This window comes from Labeo rohita, chromosome 16 (assembly GCF_022985175.1).
Source record: "Labeo rohita strain BAU-BD-2019 chromosome 16, IGBB_LRoh.1.0, whole genome shotgun sequence".
Taxonomy (NCBI): domain Eukaryota; kingdom Metazoa; phylum Chordata; class Actinopteri; order Cypriniformes; family Cyprinidae; genus Labeo; species Labeo rohita.
The window spans coordinates 12,119,093-12,141,768 of NC_066884.1; the positions used below are offsets into that span (position 1 = coordinate 12,119,093).

At 33.2% G+C, this 22,676-nt stretch overlaps 1 protein-coding gene across 2 annotated transcripts; it reads right to left on the reverse strand.

The window, feature by feature from the left end:
- Window positions 1–77: 77 nt before the first annotated feature.
- si:dkey-34d22.1 (discoidin, CUB and LCCL domain-containing protein 1) lies at window positions 78–21,242 on the reverse strand. Of its 2 annotated transcripts, XM_051132205.1 has the most exons (15): window positions 21,017–21,242; window positions 15,665–15,886; window positions 13,453–13,590; window positions 10,816–10,867; window positions 10,610–10,682; window positions 10,310–10,443; window positions 8,924–8,961; window positions 8,345–8,524; window positions 7,192–7,304; window positions 5,494–5,665; window positions 5,208–5,294; window positions 5,017–5,110; window positions 3,575–3,615; window positions 3,373–3,480; window positions 78–835 (listed from the first exon to the last, which is right to left on the reverse strand). In XM_051132205.1, the coding sequence occupies exons 1-15, from the start codon at window positions 21,114–21,116 to the stop codon at window positions 423–425; spliced, it is 1,965 nt and encodes a 654-aa protein (XP_050988162.1). In that variant the 5' UTR covers window positions 21,117–21,242; the 3' UTR covers window positions 78–422. The 2 variants fall into 2 exon arrangements, with proteins under 2 accessions (XP_050988162.1, XP_050988163.1); XM_051132206.1 differs by lacking the exon at window positions 21,017–21,242 and having other exon boundaries at window positions 15,669–15,792.
- Window positions 21,243–22,676: the final 1,434 nt, after the last annotated feature.

Genomic DNA, 22,676 nt, shown 5'->3' on the forward strand with positions numbered 1-22,676 from the left:
TTTTATATGCTTTTAAATCAGTTTAGTATGCAAAACAACAGGGTTTTGTATCAACACTTGAGATTTGGTATGAAAAATGTCAAATTTATTGTAGAACTATATAAAAAATGTAAAACATTTTTGAATACTTTAGTGGTTTCAAATCACACAGACACTAATCCTCATGGAGTATATTCTGATTAGTTACAGATATAAAACACCCACATTAAATAAAAATACACATGGTCATCCGAACAATACAGCTTTCCTCACAAAAGCACTTATCCCGTATCCTACACTTTCGCAACCCCCCAAATAATCCTTTCCTGTTACACGCCGATCCCTGATGCTATCTAACACAGCGTAATTCATTAGGTTACATTATAAACAGCAGTATAACAGCACAGACATCACAAACTGGCTTCAGTAGATGCCATGTTGGCTCAAAGTGGCTCATGGTAGGTATGCAATAGTGGTTCTACCGTCTGGGGCTCAAAGTAAATCACGCTAGCCTTATGTTGGCTAGTACCATGTAAGACTGGAGTACAGTACCCGTTTGAGATCACTCTGTGTGCGGGGCAGTCATATTGTTGTTTGCTCAGCTCTGCTCTTGTGCCTTGTGTGGATCGACACACAGGTTTATTCTGTCGGCTGTCCAGTGTTGAGTCTGTGGGGATGTCACTGAAGGGTGTTGCGTATTCTGGTTCGGGTGGTAGGGGGTCGGCGTATTCGGGAAGTTGTCCGGGGGTGTCGTAGTGGTTGAGGGAGAAGGGGACGGTGTAGCCCTCTTCTATCGGGGGGCGGAATGTGAGTCCCATCATCTGCCCTCCTGGTACTACATCAGGCTCAGCATAGTCTGGAAACAAGCGAGAAATGTTATAGAAGAGTGTAAACACTATTAGATCTGAGAAAGGGTGATCAAGATTCAACAAGTACAAACTTTCTTGCGATCTGGACATGTACAACCTATATTTTTTTCAATTTTGAATGAATAAAACATTTAATGGCACATTTTTGTACCCAGCCCTGCGCATTCAGTAAATTGTTATGCAGTATTTTGTTATACACATTTTTTTATTATTATTATTATTTTTAGGTATTTATTTTTATTAGTGCTGGGAAATTAGTAATTGTGAGAGTCACATCCAAAATAAAAGTTTTTGTGTACATATTGAAGAAAAATATGTTATGTGTATATATTAAATTGATTTATATATAATATGAATTATGTGAATATAAATATATTAAATATATACATGTAAATATTTTCAAAATATATACTGTAAACCATAAAGAGTGTGTATGTACTATGAGTATATATGTATATATTTCGGAAAATATAAATATAAAATATAAATACGTATGACATATTTCTTAAATATATACATGTATGTGTGTGTATTTATATATACATATAAATATATACAGTACACACATATATTACGTAAACAAACATTTATTTTGGTTGCAATTAATCACGATTAATCGATTTGACAGCCTAAATAAATATATTGTATTTATAACATTTTAAAACATTTATTTTAAAACCATTTTATTTAATTAAAAGTGTAATATTTTAAATGAAATATTAATATATATTTATATATATATATAAAATTTGTTTTTAATATTTTAAAATTTGTCATATATTTAAAATTTTAAATATTTGACATTGTATATATTTCTTAAATGCGTGTATATGTGTGTATTTATATATACATATAAACATACAGTACACATTTTTTATTTTTTATTAAATTAACAAATAATAAACAAACTTTTATTTTGGTTGTGATATTTATATATATATATTTTTTCATTTAATATAAAAATAACAACTAACATTTTATTTACTTGATTAAAAATGTCATGTAATGTAATAAATGATATTAAAAACACTGTCCAATTATAGATCATTGCATTAATACTTCTTAAACATGACAATATTTAATTTTATTAATTATATTGATATAAACATTAATAATTATTTTTGAATATTCATATAATTTTCTTTTTATATTTATTTGTATTTTATTTTCATTTGATTTTTATGATAATATAACAAAAAATGATCAATTACACATTTTCTTTAATTATAAAAAGTGATGAAATACAATCTGAAATTTGTGTATATTTCATGTTTTATATATGTCTAAAAAATAAGATTAAACAATAAATAAAAATATTTTTCATATTAATTATTAAAAGTCTTTAAAAACCTTAATTATTGACCAGTGGGGTTCATGGTATTTTTTTTTTTTTTTTTTTACAGAACATATAACGCAGATAAAATGCTACTAAATGGTGTCACCAATTACTAAGTTAGCGTTAAGTGTGCTTCATTGTTTGCTACTGGTGACCCAAGTCACTGTAGTAATACCAGCCAAGGAGGTCTCCATGAATATGAACTTTAATTTAATAATTAGTATTTAATAATATAGTTACCACTTGTAGTACAATCTTAATGTTAAGAAGTACTAAAGAATAATTTTTAGTATATTAAGTACAAAATTAGTGTGTTAAAATAGAGCACTTTAAGTACATTATGAAAGTGCACTTTTTTCTCACCCAAAAACCCATATTGGTCGAGTTCTAGAATAAACTCTTCCTTGGATTGGCCTTCATCCCTAGAGCGCTGCCTTTTCCCTCGGCCAACTCATATCAAGGCATTAATGAGTTCCCACATGATCCCACTGTTCACCCACTGCACTGCGTCCAACAGTAGTTTGGGCTCTGAAAGGGGCCCCATGTTTCCCCTCTCTCCTTCTCTCAGTCCTTCACTCACTCAGCAGGAATGCTAAGAGGTCGAAGCTGTTTTAATTGAAGCGACTTTAGAAAGGACTCTGATTGTCCTGACCGCTGACCCTCTGTCCTCCTCGTCCCAGAAGCCCTTATTGAAGGGTCTGTTGGCCAGTGGGTGGTGAGGAGGGTGTTCTTCTGGCTTGAATGCCCCTAATTTGGGCTCCAATTAAAGAAGCCTTTCAGAGAAGCACCGCTGTCGAAAGAAAGACATGTTTATGCTTCCACTGAGCAACTGTTGGGCAGGAATGAGCTCAGAATGAAAGCCATTTGCTTGTCATGTCTCTTCTGAGTTGCACTGGCAGCTCAGCTGAGCAAAAGCACACAGAGCGGGGCGAGCGAACAAAGGGGTCAGAATGACTACTTGGCTTTCTCTCTGTTTCCATCCTGCTGTTTGAGCCACATTAACCCTCTTATTCACTGCTATATATTACTGCGACGTCTGAGGGCTGTTGATCTGATTCTGAGAACTGTTGTACCCAGCGGCGTCCTCTCGACAAACACTGCCTTGTCTCGATTGTCGGTTCAAACATTCCTTCATGAATTTCGGTATTCATCGCTATACTGGGTTGAAAAGCCCTGTGGATGTCTTACCATTGAGAGGAGGGTTGGGAAGAGCGTCGTGGATGTTCCGAACCAGAGGGTACGATACAAGCTCTGGGTTTGTGCATGGAAGCTTCTTCCCGTGGAAACCCTGACAGCCTTAAGCAGAGACAAAGAAAGTCAGTCAGGAAATACCAACAACACATGGGAGGCACAGGAAAAACTGTACTGGAGAGACAGCACAAAAGGTTACCTTGGTCAACGCAGCATTTCTTTATTTGTGCATTTCTTTTTCTGAAATAAAAACAAAGGTAAATATCACAAACCCTGTCAAGGAGATGTACAGGTCATATTTCACCTCAAAATCAAAAGAGAGAAAATAATGAATGTATATTTTCTATTGAATTTATTTCATATTTTAAAAATGTATAATATAATGCAAATCAAAATTATATTAAATTAAAATTAAACTAAAATATAGCATGCGGACATAATATTAATATAACTAAAAAAAAAAATATATATATATATATATATATTTTTTTTTTTTAGTTAGTTAAAAATAAAACTGATTTTAAATGAAGAGAAATGATACAAAAGCATATGTCTAATTATTGAGTTTTGATTAATACAATAATTTTCATGACGGAGCATAACAAATGATACGATATTTAATTCAACTGAGGGCAACCTTGATTGTATTAAAATAATCATAATTAAATAATTAATAATTAATAATCAATAATTAAAATAAAATCATATCAAAAATAAAATAAAACAAAATAAAATAAAAGCTATTTATTTAAAAATAAAGCTATTGATTTAAAATAGTAAAATAAAATAATAACAAAATAAGAAACAACAGTAACCAAAACAAAACATACAGCAAATATGTTTTTTTAAATAAATAAATAAAAATAAATTAAAATGTAATGCTATTTATTTCAAATAAAATTAAATAAATTAAAATGCTATTGTTTTTAAAATAATGCTATGGATTTAAAATAATATAATAAAAAAAAAAAAAATAAATAAAAACCAACAGTAACCAAAACAAAACACACAGCAAATGTGCTTTATAAACCAAATCACATTAAAAAATAAAATAAAATAAAATAAAAACCAACACTAACCAAAACAAAACACACATCAAATGTGCTTTATAAATAAAATAAAAATTAATTAAAATGTAATGCTACTGATTTAAAAAATAAATAAATATAAAATTGTTATTAATTTTAAAAAGATAAAATAAAATAAAATAAAATAATCATTTTTACAAAACACAGTTTAAGGTAAAATAACATTTAATATAACAACTTGCATGACATTTTCAAATAGAACAGTTATGAAACAGAATCATAAATTTTGTCCAGTGAATCAGAGTTTAATTTGTTCCTATATGTTTAGATATGTATCAAAATATTAGAATTGACCACATTTAAACACCTCACCTAAATTATTGACCAATCATATTTATGGTATAGTAAATAAACCCTGCCTTTGATTTTTCTTAATGAAAACTATAAAATTTACTTTCCAGATGTTTTAGATGCATTTTAGAAAATTCATAAAGGTTGCTGTGACAACCTCAGTTATTGTTAGGTTAATATATCTGCTCTGTTTGTTTTCTCTAATTCTCTTATATAGTAATTCTCTTATATTCTTCTCTATAGAGAACAATTAATGTGTTACCTTTTCCACCAAATAAGCCCAGCGAGCAGACAACCCACACAAAGAGCGGCTCCCAAAACCATGCCTGCCACTAATATTACTGCTTGACTGGGGCCTGTAGGAAAATAATAATAAAAACCAGCCTTTAAAACAAATCTATTACGAGTTTACCCATCATTATGTTAGTATTAGCAATCATATTAGCAGATTACCTGAGCTTCTTGTGATGACAGGACCTTCAGTGGGCAGCGTGTCTAGAGGCACAATCTCTGTGACAACTGCTTTCTCAGTATTCAATTCTGATTAAAAAAAATCAAAAGAATTCATCACACATTTAAAAGACTAAGAATTCACGTTATTCGTACAAAGTTTACCACAGTGCGGCTGGAATTTACCAACACAATGGTCTTTAATTGTCAGTATGTGCTAAAAAATATTTAAACAGAAGTTTACGCAGCATAAGGGAACTTTAAAAGAAATTCTGGAGCAGATCCTCACCATCTCCAGGGGAACGAGGTCTGAGGGGGGCAGAAGGGCAGCCCAGCACTTGAACCAGTGCAGAGGCCCTGATATTCCACTTCTGGGGTTTCAGAAGGAGGTAGCGAGCAACTACTGGAGGAACCAGACTGTTGAGCACCGTCACATGACCATCAGAATGGGCCTCAAACACCTTAAAATAGAAGAAAAACACTTTTCGAAAAAGGATTTGCTGAAAAATAATACGTAATTTGATGAAATTTGATGAGCTAAAATTTAAATAAGTTAAGATTTTTCTCTAACTATATCTCTTAGGTGTAAAGTAACGTCTTCAGAATCATTCATACATGTAAAAAATCAGCTAAGAATTGAACAACTAGTATTCTGGATATTTTTGATGAAATCCGAGAGCTTTCTGACCATGCAACTGACACGGTCAAGGCCCAGAAAGGTAGTAAGGACATCATTAAAATAGTCCATGTGACATCAGTGGTTCAGCTGTAATTTTCGAAAGCTACGAGAATACTTTTTGTGCGCAAAAAAAAAAATACTTCATTCAACAATTTCTTCTTTTCCATGTCAGTTGACAAAAAATATTCTCATAGCTTTATAAAATTACAGTTGAACCACTGATGTCACATGGACTATTTTAACGATGCCCTTACTACCTTTCTGGGCCTTGAACACGTCAGTTGCGTTGCTGTCTATGCAGGGTTAGAAATCTCTCGGATTTCATCAAAAATATCTTAATTCGTGTTCTGAAAATGAATGAAGGTCTTACGGGTTTGGAACGACATGATGGTGAATAATTTTATTTATTTTTGGGTGAATTATTCCTTTAAGGAACACACAGAAAACTAAGGGTACAACAGCTTGTTGCTGGAGAAGCACGTCTTTGTACCTTTTTTACCCCAAATAGGTACATATTAGTACCTTAGAGTAGTAATACGTATAAGCTGTTGTACCCCAAAAGGTACAATTCTAACCCCTGTTTTATCTGTGTGAATAATACAAGACTTCTTTACCTTACAAATGTCTTTTGAATGCAAAAATGCTACAAAATGCACATATTTTGTGAAGAACTGTGACATGGTACAAACACCAGCACCCCAAAATTAGTAAGACTGGACATTATTCATGGACTTTATGGACTTTATTCAGCTTATATGATGCAGGGATGAGTTATTTATTTCATAAAAGAAAAACTTAGTAATAAACATAAAAGAGGAACTATTAGAATTTGTTTACAAAGAATGCATTCCAGACCACAAAACCATAAGTCATAAGTAGCTCTGGTATGTTTGTTGCAATAGCCAAAAATACATTGTATGGGTCAAAATGATAATTTTTTCTTTTATGCCACAAATCATTAGGGTATTAATTAAAGATCATGTTCCATGAAGATATTTTTTTTAATTTCCTACCGTAAATATATCAAAACTTAATTTATGATTAGTAATATGCATTGCTAAGAACTTTATTTGGACAACTTTAAAGGCAATTTTTTTCTATTGCACCCTCAGATTCTAGTTTTTCAAATAGTTGTATTTTACCCAAATATTGTCCTACAAACCATACATCAATGGAAAGCTCATTTATTCAGCTTTCAGATGATGTGATTTGAATTTAAAAAAATGTAAACTTATGACTGGATTTGTGGTCCAGGGTCACAAATGTGCAACACAGTTTAAACTGTTTATCTGATGCAGCAATACGTACCTTCTTTTCTTTGCTTGATGCCGCTTTGTAGACTTTCCAGTTCTTTCGGTCTTTGCTGAACATGAGGGTGTAAGATTCAATGTAGTAATGTGGTGTACCCTTTGTTATGATGCCTGAAAGCAGATGTAAACATTAGATTTTTCTAGTGCTGTCAATCGATTAAAAAAATAACTAACTGATCGCACATTTTTTCGGAAATTACCTAACATTAAAGTTTTAAATATATTTTTATATTGCAATAATTTCACAATCAATCTTCAAATTAATTTAGAAACAACAAAGACAGTATATTTTTAATATTTGTTAATTTTTTTATGACTGAAGGTGAGTATCACTGATACCAAAATTACTGATGTCTCTAGGAAATTCTTTTTTCCTAATATTTAACCATTGACTATAACCAATCAACATTACAGCATAATTGAGAGCTATCAATTTTAACATTTATTAAACTTTTAAAAAAAATAAAACGAATATAAAACAATCTTCACATAAACCCATTATTTACCTGCACCCTTCAGCAAGTAGGAAATGCATAGAAATGGAATAAAGTTATCAAACACTAAATACTAACATTTTAAATATTAAATATAGATGAATCCTTAATCCTACAAAAGTTTTTTTTTCTTTAGTTTTTTGATTAATAGACAACACAGCAGCTGGGTTATTAGCTTACTTGGCTGCTATTACTTTAAGAGCTGCCGCTGCTGAACGTGACGCGGATCTGCCATGCATACTCATAGTTTCATTCATGCTTTTATATGAAATGATACAGGCCACATTTGTGCGTGCAATTGAAGTGTGCGTGCTACAAGCACAGTATAACGGCTGTCAGGACAGGTAAATTTGTTTTTACTGGCATATGGCCTGACAACATCTCATCACCACAGTTCACTGTTGTTCTACTGAAGCTCGTTCGTCACCTGTACCTTTCCCGCGCTTGTTTGACTAGTGCCTGGTGCTGAGTAAAGTGAGATTGCGCGTCTAAAAAGTCTCCCGTTTGATGTGTTTAAAAACATTCTGCGACTAAATAAATCTCCTACGTTAACGTGCTAATTTTGACAGCACTATTGTGCTGTGTCTGTAACACTTGTTTTTGCTGTAATAGCTCAGCTAAGGTTTGCAGAATGATTATTAGAGGTTGACCTCTGACCTGTGACACTACTCCTGTTCCACAGCTCAATCTCCATCCACGGTTGCTGGTCCCCAGAGCTCGCGGCCCACTGAGATCCCTCATGTCCCGGAGACCACGAGACCCTCTGACCTAGTCTGTTCACCTCCTCCCACACTGAAGAAGTGTTATAAGCCACCACCTTCAGCTCCCTGTCACACTCTGCACATGGAAGAGAACAGAACTTGCTCAAACAAGTAAAAATGATACTTTCTTACACCTCAGATAAACAATGTAATTGTTAGTTTTCAGTTGTTAGTGTTTAACTTCTAGAAATGTATAATTACAAATAGGCACTAACAGCATGTTAAAGGTTGAGTATCATGTAGCAGGTGTAACCGTGTGTTAGATAAACTGTAATTTATTTCTCAACACTGACACGCAGACTCAATCCTGGTATTATGCTTTTGCAGTTGAAGATGTATTATTACAAATAGATTAAAGCAATGCAAAGCCACAATTCAAATATATCAGCCTGTCATAACATAAAGTTACTACTAAATAAAACCTGCTATTAATTTAAATAATAAAAAATAACTACAGGGAAATAACAGTTATTACCTCTGTGGAAGACAAGCCGTTTATCTGACAAGGAACCACTGTAAAAAATAGAAAAAAAGACATATATTACACACATATACACTGCAGTTGTGCTGCTTAATATTTTTTTGGAACCTGTGTATTTACTATCAGTTTTTTTAATCATTTTAACACATCCTTGCAGAATAAAAGTATTAATTTCTTTCAAACAAAGAAAGAAAAATCCTGACCCCACATTTTGAACGGCAGTGTATATTGTTACAAAAGATTCCTATTTTAAATATATGCTGTTCTTTTTTACGTTTTATTAATCAAAGAATTCATCAAAGGGGTTCCACCGTTTTTAACATTGATTAAAAAATTAGCATATTAGAATGATTTCCGAAGGATCATGTGACGCTGAAGACTGGAGTAACAATGCTGAAAATTCTGCTTTTTGTCACAGAAATAAATTCTACTTTAAAGTATATTAAAATAGAAAATCACTATTTAAAATTGCAATAATATTTCACAATATTACTATTTTATGTGCATTTTTAATCAAATAAATGCAGCCTTGATGAGCAGAAAATATTTCTTTTTTTCAGTTTTATTATTTATTTTTCTCATGGAGGTCACTATGGTGAAATCACATGACAAGCTTAATGCTACTCGCTTTGTGGCCTTCCTGTTATTGGAACTCTTAACTTATTGAATAACTTAATCATAGCTGACTGTAAATAACACATTTCTAAAATTACATCAGTAACTGTAAAGTTTAAAAATAGTTTTCAGTAACTGAAAACCTTTGTTTTTGTGTAAAGCTGCATTCACACCACGAGGTGTCTAATATATATGACTTACAGGTAACACTTTAGTTTATGGACCAACTCTCACTATTAACTAGTTACTTATTAGCATGCATATTACAAGCATATTGACTATTTATTAGTACTTATAAAGAACATAATAATGCATTGCTCTGCATGACCTTAGACATCTTAGATCCCTTAATCCTACCCCTTAAAGGAGAAGTCCACTTCCAAAACAAAGATTCACATATAATGTACTCAGCCCCTTGTCATCCAAGATGTTAATGTCTTTCTTTCTTCAGTCGTAAAGGAATTGTTTTTTTAGGAAAACATTTCAGCATTTTTCTCCATATAATGGACTGATATGGTGCCCCGATTTTGAACTTATGTTAAAAAAACATAAATTTCTTTACGACTGAAAAAAGAATGACATGAACATCTTGGATGACAAGAGGGTGAGTATGTTATATGTGAGTCTTTGTTTTGGAAGTGGACTTCTCCTTTAAAAACTATTAAAAAGCAGCAAATTAGTTTATTAAAGTTGTAGTTGGTGGTTAACAGTGGAAATTGGTCCTCAAACTAAAGTGCCACCAATTTACTCATGCCGCACACTCACGTTTTCGACAGTACTCCATTAGCGAAGTTTGACTCATACAAGGTAATGCCCCTCTGCAGAGACACGTTGATTATGCCTCCCAAACTGTCTGAAATAACGCCCGCATGGATTGCAGCTTTGCATAATACTGAGGTCTAGAAAAACATAAACATACACACATACATGCGTCATTCAGCGTTACACTCCTCTTATCAGAAGTGCCTGTTGTAATATTTTGCAAACATCCATAAATGGTTGTAAATTCAAATGCTATGACTAATAATCCCACTACTGCACACAGTTGCAAAAATCCCATCTTACATCCCGGTATCCTTGTCCTTGCCAGCCCCAGATTTCTCCTGTGACGCCTTTGCAGCCTGCAGGACAGAATGCACTGGAACACAAGTGAGTCCAGGATTCAGATATTAAACATTAATATGTACCCTACAAGAAAGAGTGGGACTATTCAGAGTGATGAAGTGTTATTTTGCTTTCATGTAATGTTATTGTTGAAGATTTTTTCTTACCTAATCTGTTGAGAGGAGAAATGCGTCCCTCGATGCAGACATGAAATGAGCTCTATGGAACAGAAACGGCACTGACATGAACAGGAGAGTTACAATACAGAACATGTGCTTATATACACTTGCTTTGTGTTGTTTACATTTTCCAAACTAATTTGACGTAACTGTTTTATGAAATCGATGCATCAGTATATGATCACAGGAAGGTCAGCATTTGTGACCCTGGACCACAAAACCAGACTTAAGAAGCATGGGTATATTTTTAGGAATAGCCAAAAACACATTGTATGGGTCAAAATTATTGATTTTTTTTTTTTTGGCCAGAAATCATTAGGATATTAAGTAAAGATCCAAGAAGAAATTTTATAAATTTCCTACCATAAATGTATCAAAACGTAATTTTTGATTAGTAATATGCATTGCTAAGACAACTTTAAAGGCGATTTTCTCAATATATATATTTTTATTGCACCCTCAGATTCTAGATCTATAAATAGTTGTATCTCAGCCAAATATTGTCCTATCCTAACAAAACATACATCAAAGGAAAGCTTGTTTATGATATATAAAGACCCTTGTGACTGGTTTTGTGGTCCAGGGTCACATTTGGTACATTGCACAGTTGTCTAGGGCTTTAGATAAACAACTTAATACACAGAAAAGGAAGGAAGATATGAACCACTCCTGGTATCTCAGGAGCAACTTGGAGTTCACTCCATGCTTATGGATTTGTAGGAAAGATTTTTTTTAAAAATACTTTTATTTAGTGAAAATGCATTTCATTGATCAAAAATGACAGTAAATACTTTTATGTTGTCAAAAAAAGAGTTTCCTCCAAAATATTAAACAGCACAGCTGTTTTCAACATGGATATTAACAAGAAATATGTTATGAGCACCAAATCAGCATATTAGAATGATTTCTGAAGGATCACGTGACACTGAAAAATGGAGTAATGGCTGCTAAAAATTCAGCTTTTCTATCACAGGAATAAGTTACATTTTAAAATACACTACCAGTCAAAAGTTTTTGAACAGTAGGATTTTTAATGTTGTTTTAAAGAAGTCTCTTCTGCTCACCAAGCCTGCATTTATTTGATCCAAAATACAGAAAAAAAACTGTAAACTTTAGAAATAGTTTTACTATTTAAAATAACTGTTTTCTATTTGAATATATTTTAAAATGGCATTTATTTCTGTGATTTCACATCTGAATTTTTAGCATCATTACTGCAGCCACACAATCCCTCAAAAATCATTCTAATATTCTACTTTGCTTCTCGAAAAACATTTATTTTTATTATGTTGAAAACATTTTTTTCAGGTTTCTTTGATGAATAGAAAGTTGAGAAGAACAGCATTTACCTAAAATAGAAATGTTTTGTAACATTATAAATATATTTATAATCACTTTTTGATGAATTCAGAGCATCCTTTGCTAAATAAAGGTATTAATTTCTATATTCTAGAAGGTTCTAATGCTTAATGTTTCAGACGGAAACATGATGCATTAAGAGCCAGGGGGTGAAAACTTTTTGAATTTGAATATCAGGGTAAATTGAAACTTATTTTGTCTTCTGGGAAACATGTAACTATCTTCTGTAGCCTCTAAAGGGCAGTTCTAAGTTAAAAAAAAAATATGATATTCAGGCAAAATAAGAAAAATGAACACATTTCCATTCTGTTCAAAAGTTTTCACCCCCTGGCTCTTAATGCATGGTTTGTGCTTCTGAAGCATCAGTGAGCATTTTAACCATCTGTAATAATTGCATATGAGTTGCTGGAAAGGGTTCAAATACACGAAAATGCTGGAAAACCAAAGAATTTGTGGGACCTGAAAGATTTTTCTGAAGAACAGAAATTCTTAAATTATGCATGTCAGCCAGTCAAGAACGGCCATGAGTGGCTTCTACTGTGTGGTCAGGTGATGGTTAAGCTGACATGCTGTGCTTGTCAATGCAGTAGGAGTGAGCATACAGCATTCCAGCTACATCAGTGTGTGCCCTAGCACAGGGGCCTCTCCTTATTCAGGCCAGGAGCGGCAGTCTGCTGCCCTGCTTACAAAGCAAACACTCTGAAATGCAGCCAAGGAGCAGAGCTGCATTCCAGTCGGTCACCCTAACACACATTTTAAAATCCCTACATCTGAGACCGATCCATTAAAGTCCCCTGTAGTATAACCTACATAATGCGCCTTGGTCTTTTTATAAAAACATAACAGTTTTAGTTAAATATAAAAACTCTGATTATACCTACTATATAGTAATAAGTAAAGGTTGACCCTTAAATGTTACTTTACTGTGATATATGTAAGGATGTTTATTTAACAATGTGTGCGCGACCTCCGGTAGGGCGGTTCATGTGATGTTGCAAACGAGAATAAACACTCATTGAGATTAGGATGGGAACTTCTCCCATTCCCAGTGTCGGCTGAAGTGATGTTTACTGAGTAAGCTGTACATTTAGAGAACAAACAGTCCCTGGTGTGTTTACTCTAATCATATACAACTCACTCAGAGCAGGAAGATCTATGGGGCCACACTGCATAAGCTCTTATTTTGTTGATTTGTAGATTCCTTTTTTGTCTACTGTTTATAGGTGCTGGAATGGAGTGGGATGTGTGTAGGAGATGAGCTGTTACCTGAGTGCTGATTGGTTGAATAGGACATGACAAAGCCCCGTCCTGAACGGTGAGTGCCGGAGATGAAACGCACTGTTACTTCATTAGTACTCACAGACATATTCTTGTTTGTGGAGGACAGCTGCCCACACAGAGGACCTGTGAATCACAAACCACATGCACAGATTTAATGCATTTTTAGATTGAACACACAATCCTGCACAATCCTCACTGCCATAAATGGCTGTTCATGCACACTTATGTGTCTATGCAACCGTCATGCTACAGCAGAGTGGAATGCAGTATGCAACTGCAGTCATGCTATGTTCACGTGATTGGGGAGCTAAAGAGCAGCATGAGGTTGGATCTCTGGAATGTCTCTGTAACAACATACTGTAAATGAAGTGGGTATAAAATTGCTGAGCTGAAGGTGGATGTAAATAACTTTAATGTATGTACGTTTTGATACAAATTTTGTGACTTTTTTGGGTTAAGAAGGCATAGCAATGTGTCAAGACTTTTTACCACTCAGAATCAACAACAGACAAGCCAGCTGTCCAACAGCAGTAGACTGAGGAAAAGGAATAACAATTCTGGTTGTTGCTTTACCATTAGACTGGTATTTAAAATAAATCACATTAAGATTTAACTGTACACTCTCAGAAAAAAAAAAAAAGTTTGAAAGCTGTCACTGGGGTGGTACTTTTTTAATAGCTGCATCTCGTTTTGAAAAGGTACTGCTACAGTGACAACGTTTGTAGCTTTTTTTCTTACTATATTGTTCTATTAAATTATTTTCAATTAACTTATTTAATTTTTAAATGTAATTTATCATTTTAAATATTTAATAAAATTGCTATGACAGCCATAGCATATAAGAAAGTAAGTCCTAGATGATTATATTTAGTTATATTATTTAATGTATAATTTTAAATATGCCATGACATCCATAGTATATGAGAAACTAAATCCTAGACAGGAATTAAAAACAATTATTTAATTTATATTTAATTCTATTATTAAATTCTATTTAATTCTATTATTTATTTTTAAATGTATCATTTTAAATATTACATATAATTCGCATAATATCCCATAGGATACGACTAAGTGAATCCTAGATGGGTATTAAATAACAATCATTTAATTTATATTTAATTCTATTATTCAATTCTATTTAATTGTATTATTTATTTTTAAATGTTTCATATAATTCACATAATATCCCATTAGATATGACAAAGTGAATCCCAGATGGGTGTTAAATACCAATAATAATATATATATATTTATTTATTTAATTCTATTATTCTGTTCATTTCTATTTAATTATTTTATTTAATGTAGATTTTTAAATATATTTTAAATATGCTATGAAATTCATAACATACGAAAGAGTAAATTCTAGAAAGGTATTAAATATCACATATTTAATTTATATTTAACTCTATTATTAAATTCTATTAATTCTATTATTTATTTTTAAATTTATCATTTTCAATATTTCATATAACTCATATAATATCCCATTTGATATGACAAAGTAAATCGCAAATGGGTGTTACATACCAAACATTTAATATATATTTAATTCTATTATTCTGTTCAATTCTATTTATTTACATTATTTAATACATAATTTTAAATATATTTTAAATATGCTATGAAATTCATAACATACAAAAAGTAAATCCTAGAAAGGTATTAAATATCACATATTTAATTTATATTTAATTCTATTAAATTCTATTATTTATTTTTAAATGTATTATTTTGAATGTTTCGTATAATTCACATAATTCCCCATTTGATATGACAAAGTGAATCCTAGATTGGTATTAAATAACAGTCATTTAATTTGCATTTAATTCCATTATTCTATTCAATTCTATTTTATTATATTGTTTAATGTATAATTTTACATATATTTTAAATATTCATAATATACAAGAAAGTAAATCCTAGAAAGGTGTTAAATATCAGTTATTGAATTTATATTTAATTCTATTATTAAATTCTATTTCATTATATTATTTATTTTTAAATGTATCATTTTACATGTTTCATATAATTTACATAATACCCCATTAGATATGACAAAGTGAATCTTAGATTGGTATTGAATAACAATCATGTAATATGTATTTAATTCTATTATTATATTCAACTCTATTTAATAATATTATCAAATGTAGAATTTTAAATTATAGCGTCTCTGTGCAGAGTGTCATACCCACTCTAGTGGCTCCACTGGTGTCTGTGATGGTAAGAGAGCCAGATATGCAGTCTTGGCTCCTCTCCAAGTCAAAGTCCCCAAAGGTCAAGAGCAGCGTCTGGCCCTTCGGCACCCTTAAGCTCCACTCACACTGGGTGTGGTTCGGGTAGGTTCCCGGGAAGTTCAGCGAGGTCAGCGTGCCACTGGTAGGACTGAGGACTGTGTGTCCACACCCATTGCCTAAAGGGAAAAGAGAGAGGAAAGATCACAATGATATTCTTCAGTTCAAAAGGCAGTTTATCTTTAGTTCACATTGTATTTTTGTGGTCAGTTTCCACATATAATGAAACCACACATTTGATCTCTTAACTTCATTAATCATCAGATGTGCTAACTAGTTTCTCTTGCCATGTTTGTAGCCTGTGGGAAAACACATTTGGTATGAGCATTGTGGCTACTGGCAGATCATTGGCTGGGTATTGAAGAGCCTGTGTGGTAAGGGGACTTGCCAATTTTGTCAGTATTAGTCACACTTGAGGGGCTTTCCATAACTGGTGTTAATTAAAAGCCGTAATTGCAGTAGGGTTTAGTTGTGTTGTACGGTAGCTTCCACAGACATGCTCTACAAAATTCATAAACATGACATCACCGACACAACAAAATCCCAGAGTCAACATGAATGGCCAAATTTATCTAACATTTTCGAGTCTCTTGCTCCGTTCATGGTCTAGGCCCTGTGTGATGAACTAGAACGGTCTGAGTTTATCATCCGTCTCTCATTCCTAATTTCATAGTCAGCTCTGAATCATTAGGATTTAAAGATCCTGTGGTCCACTTCTTTCTGCTTTAGGCGCAATTCATCTCTAAATTTACTGTACCTCTTGTTGCTATGAACTATCTTAATCATCGCATTGGAAACAAACACGATTTTGTGGTCAGGCAGTTAACTGGCAATGTTCAAACAATTTACTGCATGACTCAGTGTGGTCAAAGAGTTGAATGTTTGATTAGGGTGAGACGATTTTATCTACAATAGACTTTATATATTCCAGTCAGTATTTAACCCCAGCTAAGGTTTGTGGGTGAAGCTGGTGGCGTTTATTGCTAATAATCATTATCTCAACCCAATCTTGTACAAGGTAATAAAGGTAATAAAGTTTGAAGATCAAATAATAAGACAATATATGTGACCCTGGACCACAAAACCAGTCTTGTCAAAAATAGCCAAAAATACACTATATGGGTCAAAATTAATGATTTGTCTTTTATGCCAAAAATTATTAGGATATTAAGTAAAGATCATGTTCCATGAAGACATCTTGTAAATATATCAACTACTGTAAATATATCAAAACTTCAAAGTTGTATTTCAGCCAAATATTGTCATCAATGGAAATGGAAAGCTTATTTATTCAGCTTTCAGTATAAAAATGGACCCTTATGACTGGTTTTGTGGTCCAGGGTCACATACGTTGATATTAAAGTCAAATTTATTTAATAATTAAATCCATTTAAATATCCTCTAAGTGCATTTTTTGAAGCACTGACGAGATGTTAATACAAAATCAAAAATACAATAGTAAGAGACATACACCATGTAAAAAAAACAGATAGAACATTCATTTAAAAGATGCATAACATGGTTTCCACTCATAAATCGTGAAAAACCTTTGTGTTTTAATATTTAAAATAAGTAATTGTTCCAAAACAACTGCACTGCCATTTAAAAGTTTGGGATCAGTAAGATTTTTAATGTTTTTCAAAAAAGTATTTTCTGCTCATCAAGGCTGTGATTGATTAAAAATACAGAAAAATGGTTCCAAAAAAATGTAAGAAGCACAACTGTTTCAAACACTGATAATTAAGCATATTAGAATGATTTCAGAAGGCTCCTGAAGACTGGAGTAATTATGCTGAATATTTAGCTTTGCATCACAGAATAAATTATATTTCAAAGTACAGTTGAGGTCAAAAGTTTACACCTCCCTTTCAGAATCATTCAAAATGTTATTTATTTTACCAAATTAAGAGGCATCATACAATGATATTGTTTTAGTACTGACCTAAATAAGATATTTCACATAAAAAGCGTTTACTCAAAGTCCACAAAAATGATCTGGTTCAAAAGTTTACATCCCCTTGATTCTTAATACTGTGTTGTTACCTGAATGATCCACAGTTGTTTTTTGTGATAGTTGTTCATGAGTCCCTAGTTTGTCCTGAACAGTTAAACTGCCCGCTGTTCTTCAGAAAAATCCTTCAGGTCCAACAAATTAATTGGTTTTCCAGCATTTTAGTGTGTTTGAACCCTTTCCAACAATGACTGTATGATTTTGAGATCCATCTTTTCACACTGAGGACAACTGAGGGACTCATATGGAACTATTACAGAAGGTTCAAACGCTCACTGATGCTCCAGAAAGAAACACTATGCATTAAGAGCCAGGGGGTGAAAACTTTTGAATTTGAAGATCAGGGTCAATTTAACTTAATTTGTCTTGTAGGAAACATGTAACTTCTGTAGCCTCTGAAGGGCAGTACTAAATGAAAAATATGATATTTAGGCAAAAGAAGAAAAATGTACACATCCCCATTCTGTTCAAAAGTTTTCACCCCTGGCTCTTAATGCATGGCTTTTCCGTCTAGAGCATCAGTGAGCGTTTGAACTTGAGACTTCTTTTAAAAAAAACTTAAAAATCTTACTGATCCCAAACTTTTGAACAGCATATTTGCCATTTTGTTAGGTTAACTTACCCTGAAAAGTGCAAATACTTTGGCTTTGTAGTGCTATAAAAATATTGCTGTTTGCTTGATCCCAACCAGCTCAGTCTAGCAACACTGGCTCAACCAATTATGTGATTTTTGGGGTGTGGCTATGTGTTTTTTTGACCAATGGCAGGCAGGGTGATTGTTTAGGAAAAACCTGTGTGGAAACAATAACTCCAGCTTAACAAGGCCAGTTACTTTGTAACCACTGCATAAAATTCACATTGAAGCACAGCCTGAGGCAATCTTTAGACATTATTTAACAGCAGGCAGACACTGTGATGACATCTGTGCGATGTCTGCGAGTTGAGTTCACAGCAAGGTGTTTAAAACACGCCGTGCGTGAGGATGCCGGGTGTAATTAAGACACTTGCTGACACAGAATATAACATTCCTTACAGCTGAGCTACTATGAATGTACTGGGAGCATAGATACCAATCCATCATCAGCACTACACTATTAGGCAGCGTGTAATTTTATTTTTTTCGTCAGGGGATTTGCAGGCACGTCCCTGCAGGTTTGAGCCTATGGCAGACAGGATGTTCCGCTGTTTAGACTGTCACATCACAATTCCTCTGCGCCATTCATATTACAACTGTAAACTCCAAAATATTTGGGGACAAGTTGTTTTTCCTGTTCTGGCAAATCCTGGATACTCTCTAGATCTTCTAAAGCTTGGAAACAATGTAATATTAGCTTGTTCTCAAAAACATGTCAGCTTCCACTCCAATACAATAACATTTCGAAAAACAGTCAGCTTCCCCTTTGGCTCATCTGGTATTGTACGTGTGGAGTTCTGGGGGTGGACGTTTGACTGGAAAACATTTTCTGTAGTCTTCACAGTCTGTGAATCTGGCTGGAGTGATTCATCCTGACCCCACAGATATTGAGAAACACCATAAACAAATTCATTCTTCCTAACTCACTCTCTAAACACAGGCCGAGCAGGAAGACATCATTCATTCCAGCAGTCTGGATGTTGATGTGATCTCAAATATGGGCAAATATGGCTATAAACACACTTTATTCTTTGTTTATATTTCTAAAAATCATTTTTAGAGAATGCAGTCATCTATCTATCTATCTATCTATCTATCTATCTATCTATCTATTCATCTATCTATCTATTTTTCTAAGTACAATACACATTTATATAAAATAAAAATGATATCCCTGATAACACGTACATCACATAGACATCTGCATTTACATCTACAAGACATATTTTTGTTGTTTGAGTGTTTGCTCATTTGCAATACATCTATAGTGACGTTTCATATCAGATGTCAAATAGACGTTTATTAGATGTTTTTAAGATGATTATGATTTAGAATGTATGTAAAATGGACATCTTAAAGACGTCAGTCAGATGTTTGTACACAGCAGATGCATTCCAGATCAAGCAATCAGTAATAAACAGTGTTGGGGGTAACGCATTACAAGTAACGCAATTTACGTAATATTATTACTTTTTCCAAGTAACTAATAAAGTAACGCATTACTTTTTAATAGACAAAAAAATATCTGAGTTACTTTTTTCAAATAAGTAACGCCAGTTACTTTTCCCCCCATTTATTGATTAAAAGCTCTGCTTTCCCCATGTTGAGAGAAATTGGGAGTGAGATGTTAGTTCTAGAATAAATGGGAACATGCATTAATTCATCTCACTCACAAAAAACAGATTCAGTATTCCTCAAAATGAATAAAAACAGTAAAATTCAACTCAGAATATGACGCAAACTTGCAATAATTAAATATGTTAGATAATACAAATATGTATGTCTTTGCTGCCGACCTTCAATGATCCAATTCAACCATACTAATAAGCAAAACCTCAAGATAATCTAACATTTGTTTTCCTTTTTTTATTGCTGAAGAGTTTATATTTTTTCTTCTGCGGTCTACTGTACAGACGTGAATTTACTTTTCTCAAAGCCTGAGGCTTTTGGTGTGTAAAGGCCAAAAATATAACTTTTTATATTGAAAACAAACAAGCAAGCCCTACCCAGATTTAAAAAGTAATGCAAGAGTAAAGTAACACATTACTTTCCATAAAAAGTAACTAAGTAACATAATTAGTTACTTTTTAGGGAGTAACTCAATATTGTAATGCATTACTTTTAAAAGTAACTTTCCCCAACACTGGTAATAAACATCTTGCAGATGTAAGTGTGCTATCTGGGACATGTGTATATACAATTTTTATATAATGTATACATTTATCAATGATAGCACATGCACGTCTGCAAGATCTCTGTTAAAGATTGCTTGTCAGTTGTCAGTTTTAAGATGTCAGTTTTACATACATTCTAAATCATAAACATCTTAAAGACATCGAATAAACGTCTATTTTGACATCTGATAGGTAACGTCCTATAGATGTACTGCAGATGATCAAACATTCTAAAAAAAAAACGTCTTGTTGATGTAAATGCAGACGTCAAACAGACGTCTTACTGATTTATGTGTGCTATCCGGGTAGGAATTTATAAAGTATAAATACATAATTTTTAGTTATAATTTAAACGTAAGTATTTATTACCTTCCAGTGTATTCCAATTAACAGTACTTCATAGTATTATGAGCAGGAGGTGCAATCTTACCCTTTTGACCGCATACCAACACCAGGGCTTCGATGCTGAGAATAAGCCAAATCCGAGAGAATTCCTTGGTATTCCAAAGAGCTCCATATCTAGCATGCATGGTTTCCTCCGGGATATCCCTTCGCTGAGTCTAGCGTTCAGAATTTAAGCCATGAGTTTAAGTTAATGTCGTAATCAGTCTGCAGACTCTAACGCTTCTCGTCCAAGTTAAGACACAGCAAAGTAGCCCAACCCCGACTGGGCATGGGTTAAAGTTCTCTCCTCTTATTGGCTTCACAACGTGCTAGTCAACGTATTTACAATTCCTGTTTCAGTACTTGTGTAAAATGAAATATTCTCTCACCTTTCCTCAAAATAATGTATGGAGTGTGTAACCGTGCGAACAATGAGAAAGCTGGGACGCGACACTCTTGTGTGGTCATTAAGTTATAACCACAATGCAATAAAATGAAGGTGTGAATGAAAACAACGTTTGTTCAGAAGGACTAAGCCTATATTTAACGCTGTTGATCCAAAAATGCTTATTATCAGATTTCTGAACACACAAGCCCTAATTTAAAGAATGTCTTAGTACAAAACATCTCGTGATATCAGTATAAAAAAATAAACTAACTTTCATTTGACAGCGATGACGATTACGGTTTTTGTTTTTAAGTTGATTATTAGCCTATTATTTTATTATTTGATTTATGGTGCCCTCTTTAGGACAAGATATTACAGGAACAGCTGGGTTGACTATGGAAACTTGTCATGGTAATAATTGCTTTTAAATATTTTTATAGTCTAGAAGTTTTATTTTTTTAATCCGTGTCTTTTTAACATGCTATAACTTGTTTGTATTACCATTGTGATTATGACTGTATCATTTTGTGATATTTCTTTCATGATGTGAGCTTTATTTCATCCCTATTGAAAAACAGCACATGCTGGTTAGGTATGTTTTGAAGCATGGCTGCTGGTTTAAATTGGACTAAGATGGTCCTAAGCAACTAGCTCCTGCTCAGGACCAGATTTAGGGACCATCTTTAAACCAGTTTATGACCAGCACATGACCAGCTTAATCCAACTCAAACCAACAGCCATGCTTCAAAACATATCTAACCAGCATGCTGTTTTTTCAACAGAGATGTGACGTCTTTATACAGAACCTACCTGTCAGTGGTCATAATGTTATGCCTGATCGTTGCATGTAATTGGTCCAGATCAAAAGTTTACACTGACATCTAGTGGCGTGTTTGCAAAATCACATATGATCTTAATTTAGGCCACTGTGAGGCGATCTCCTCCATACTATCAGTTTCTTTAGGAGTAAAACTTCCGTGTTTAAAAATGACAGAGTGGCTTCCCTAGCTCTATTTAACATGTTTTTATAAGGACAGCAATTTCCTACATCTGTTGTGTGTGGCATGAGCATGCTTTATGTACGTGGCTGTGTGTTTTGTGGCATTTATAACAGATGTGGCAGGACTGGAGGTTTTGGCCCATCAGAGCAACAAAACTCACTGATATGCAAAAAATAAATTAAACACTAAACAGTGGAGTAGAAACCATAATGCAAAACTGGAGAACATTAGGCCTATTCAGCATTAAGGTAATCATCCTTGTGTCACTTCAAACCTGTTTGATTTTTCTATTGTCAGTATTTTAGATGCCAGTATAC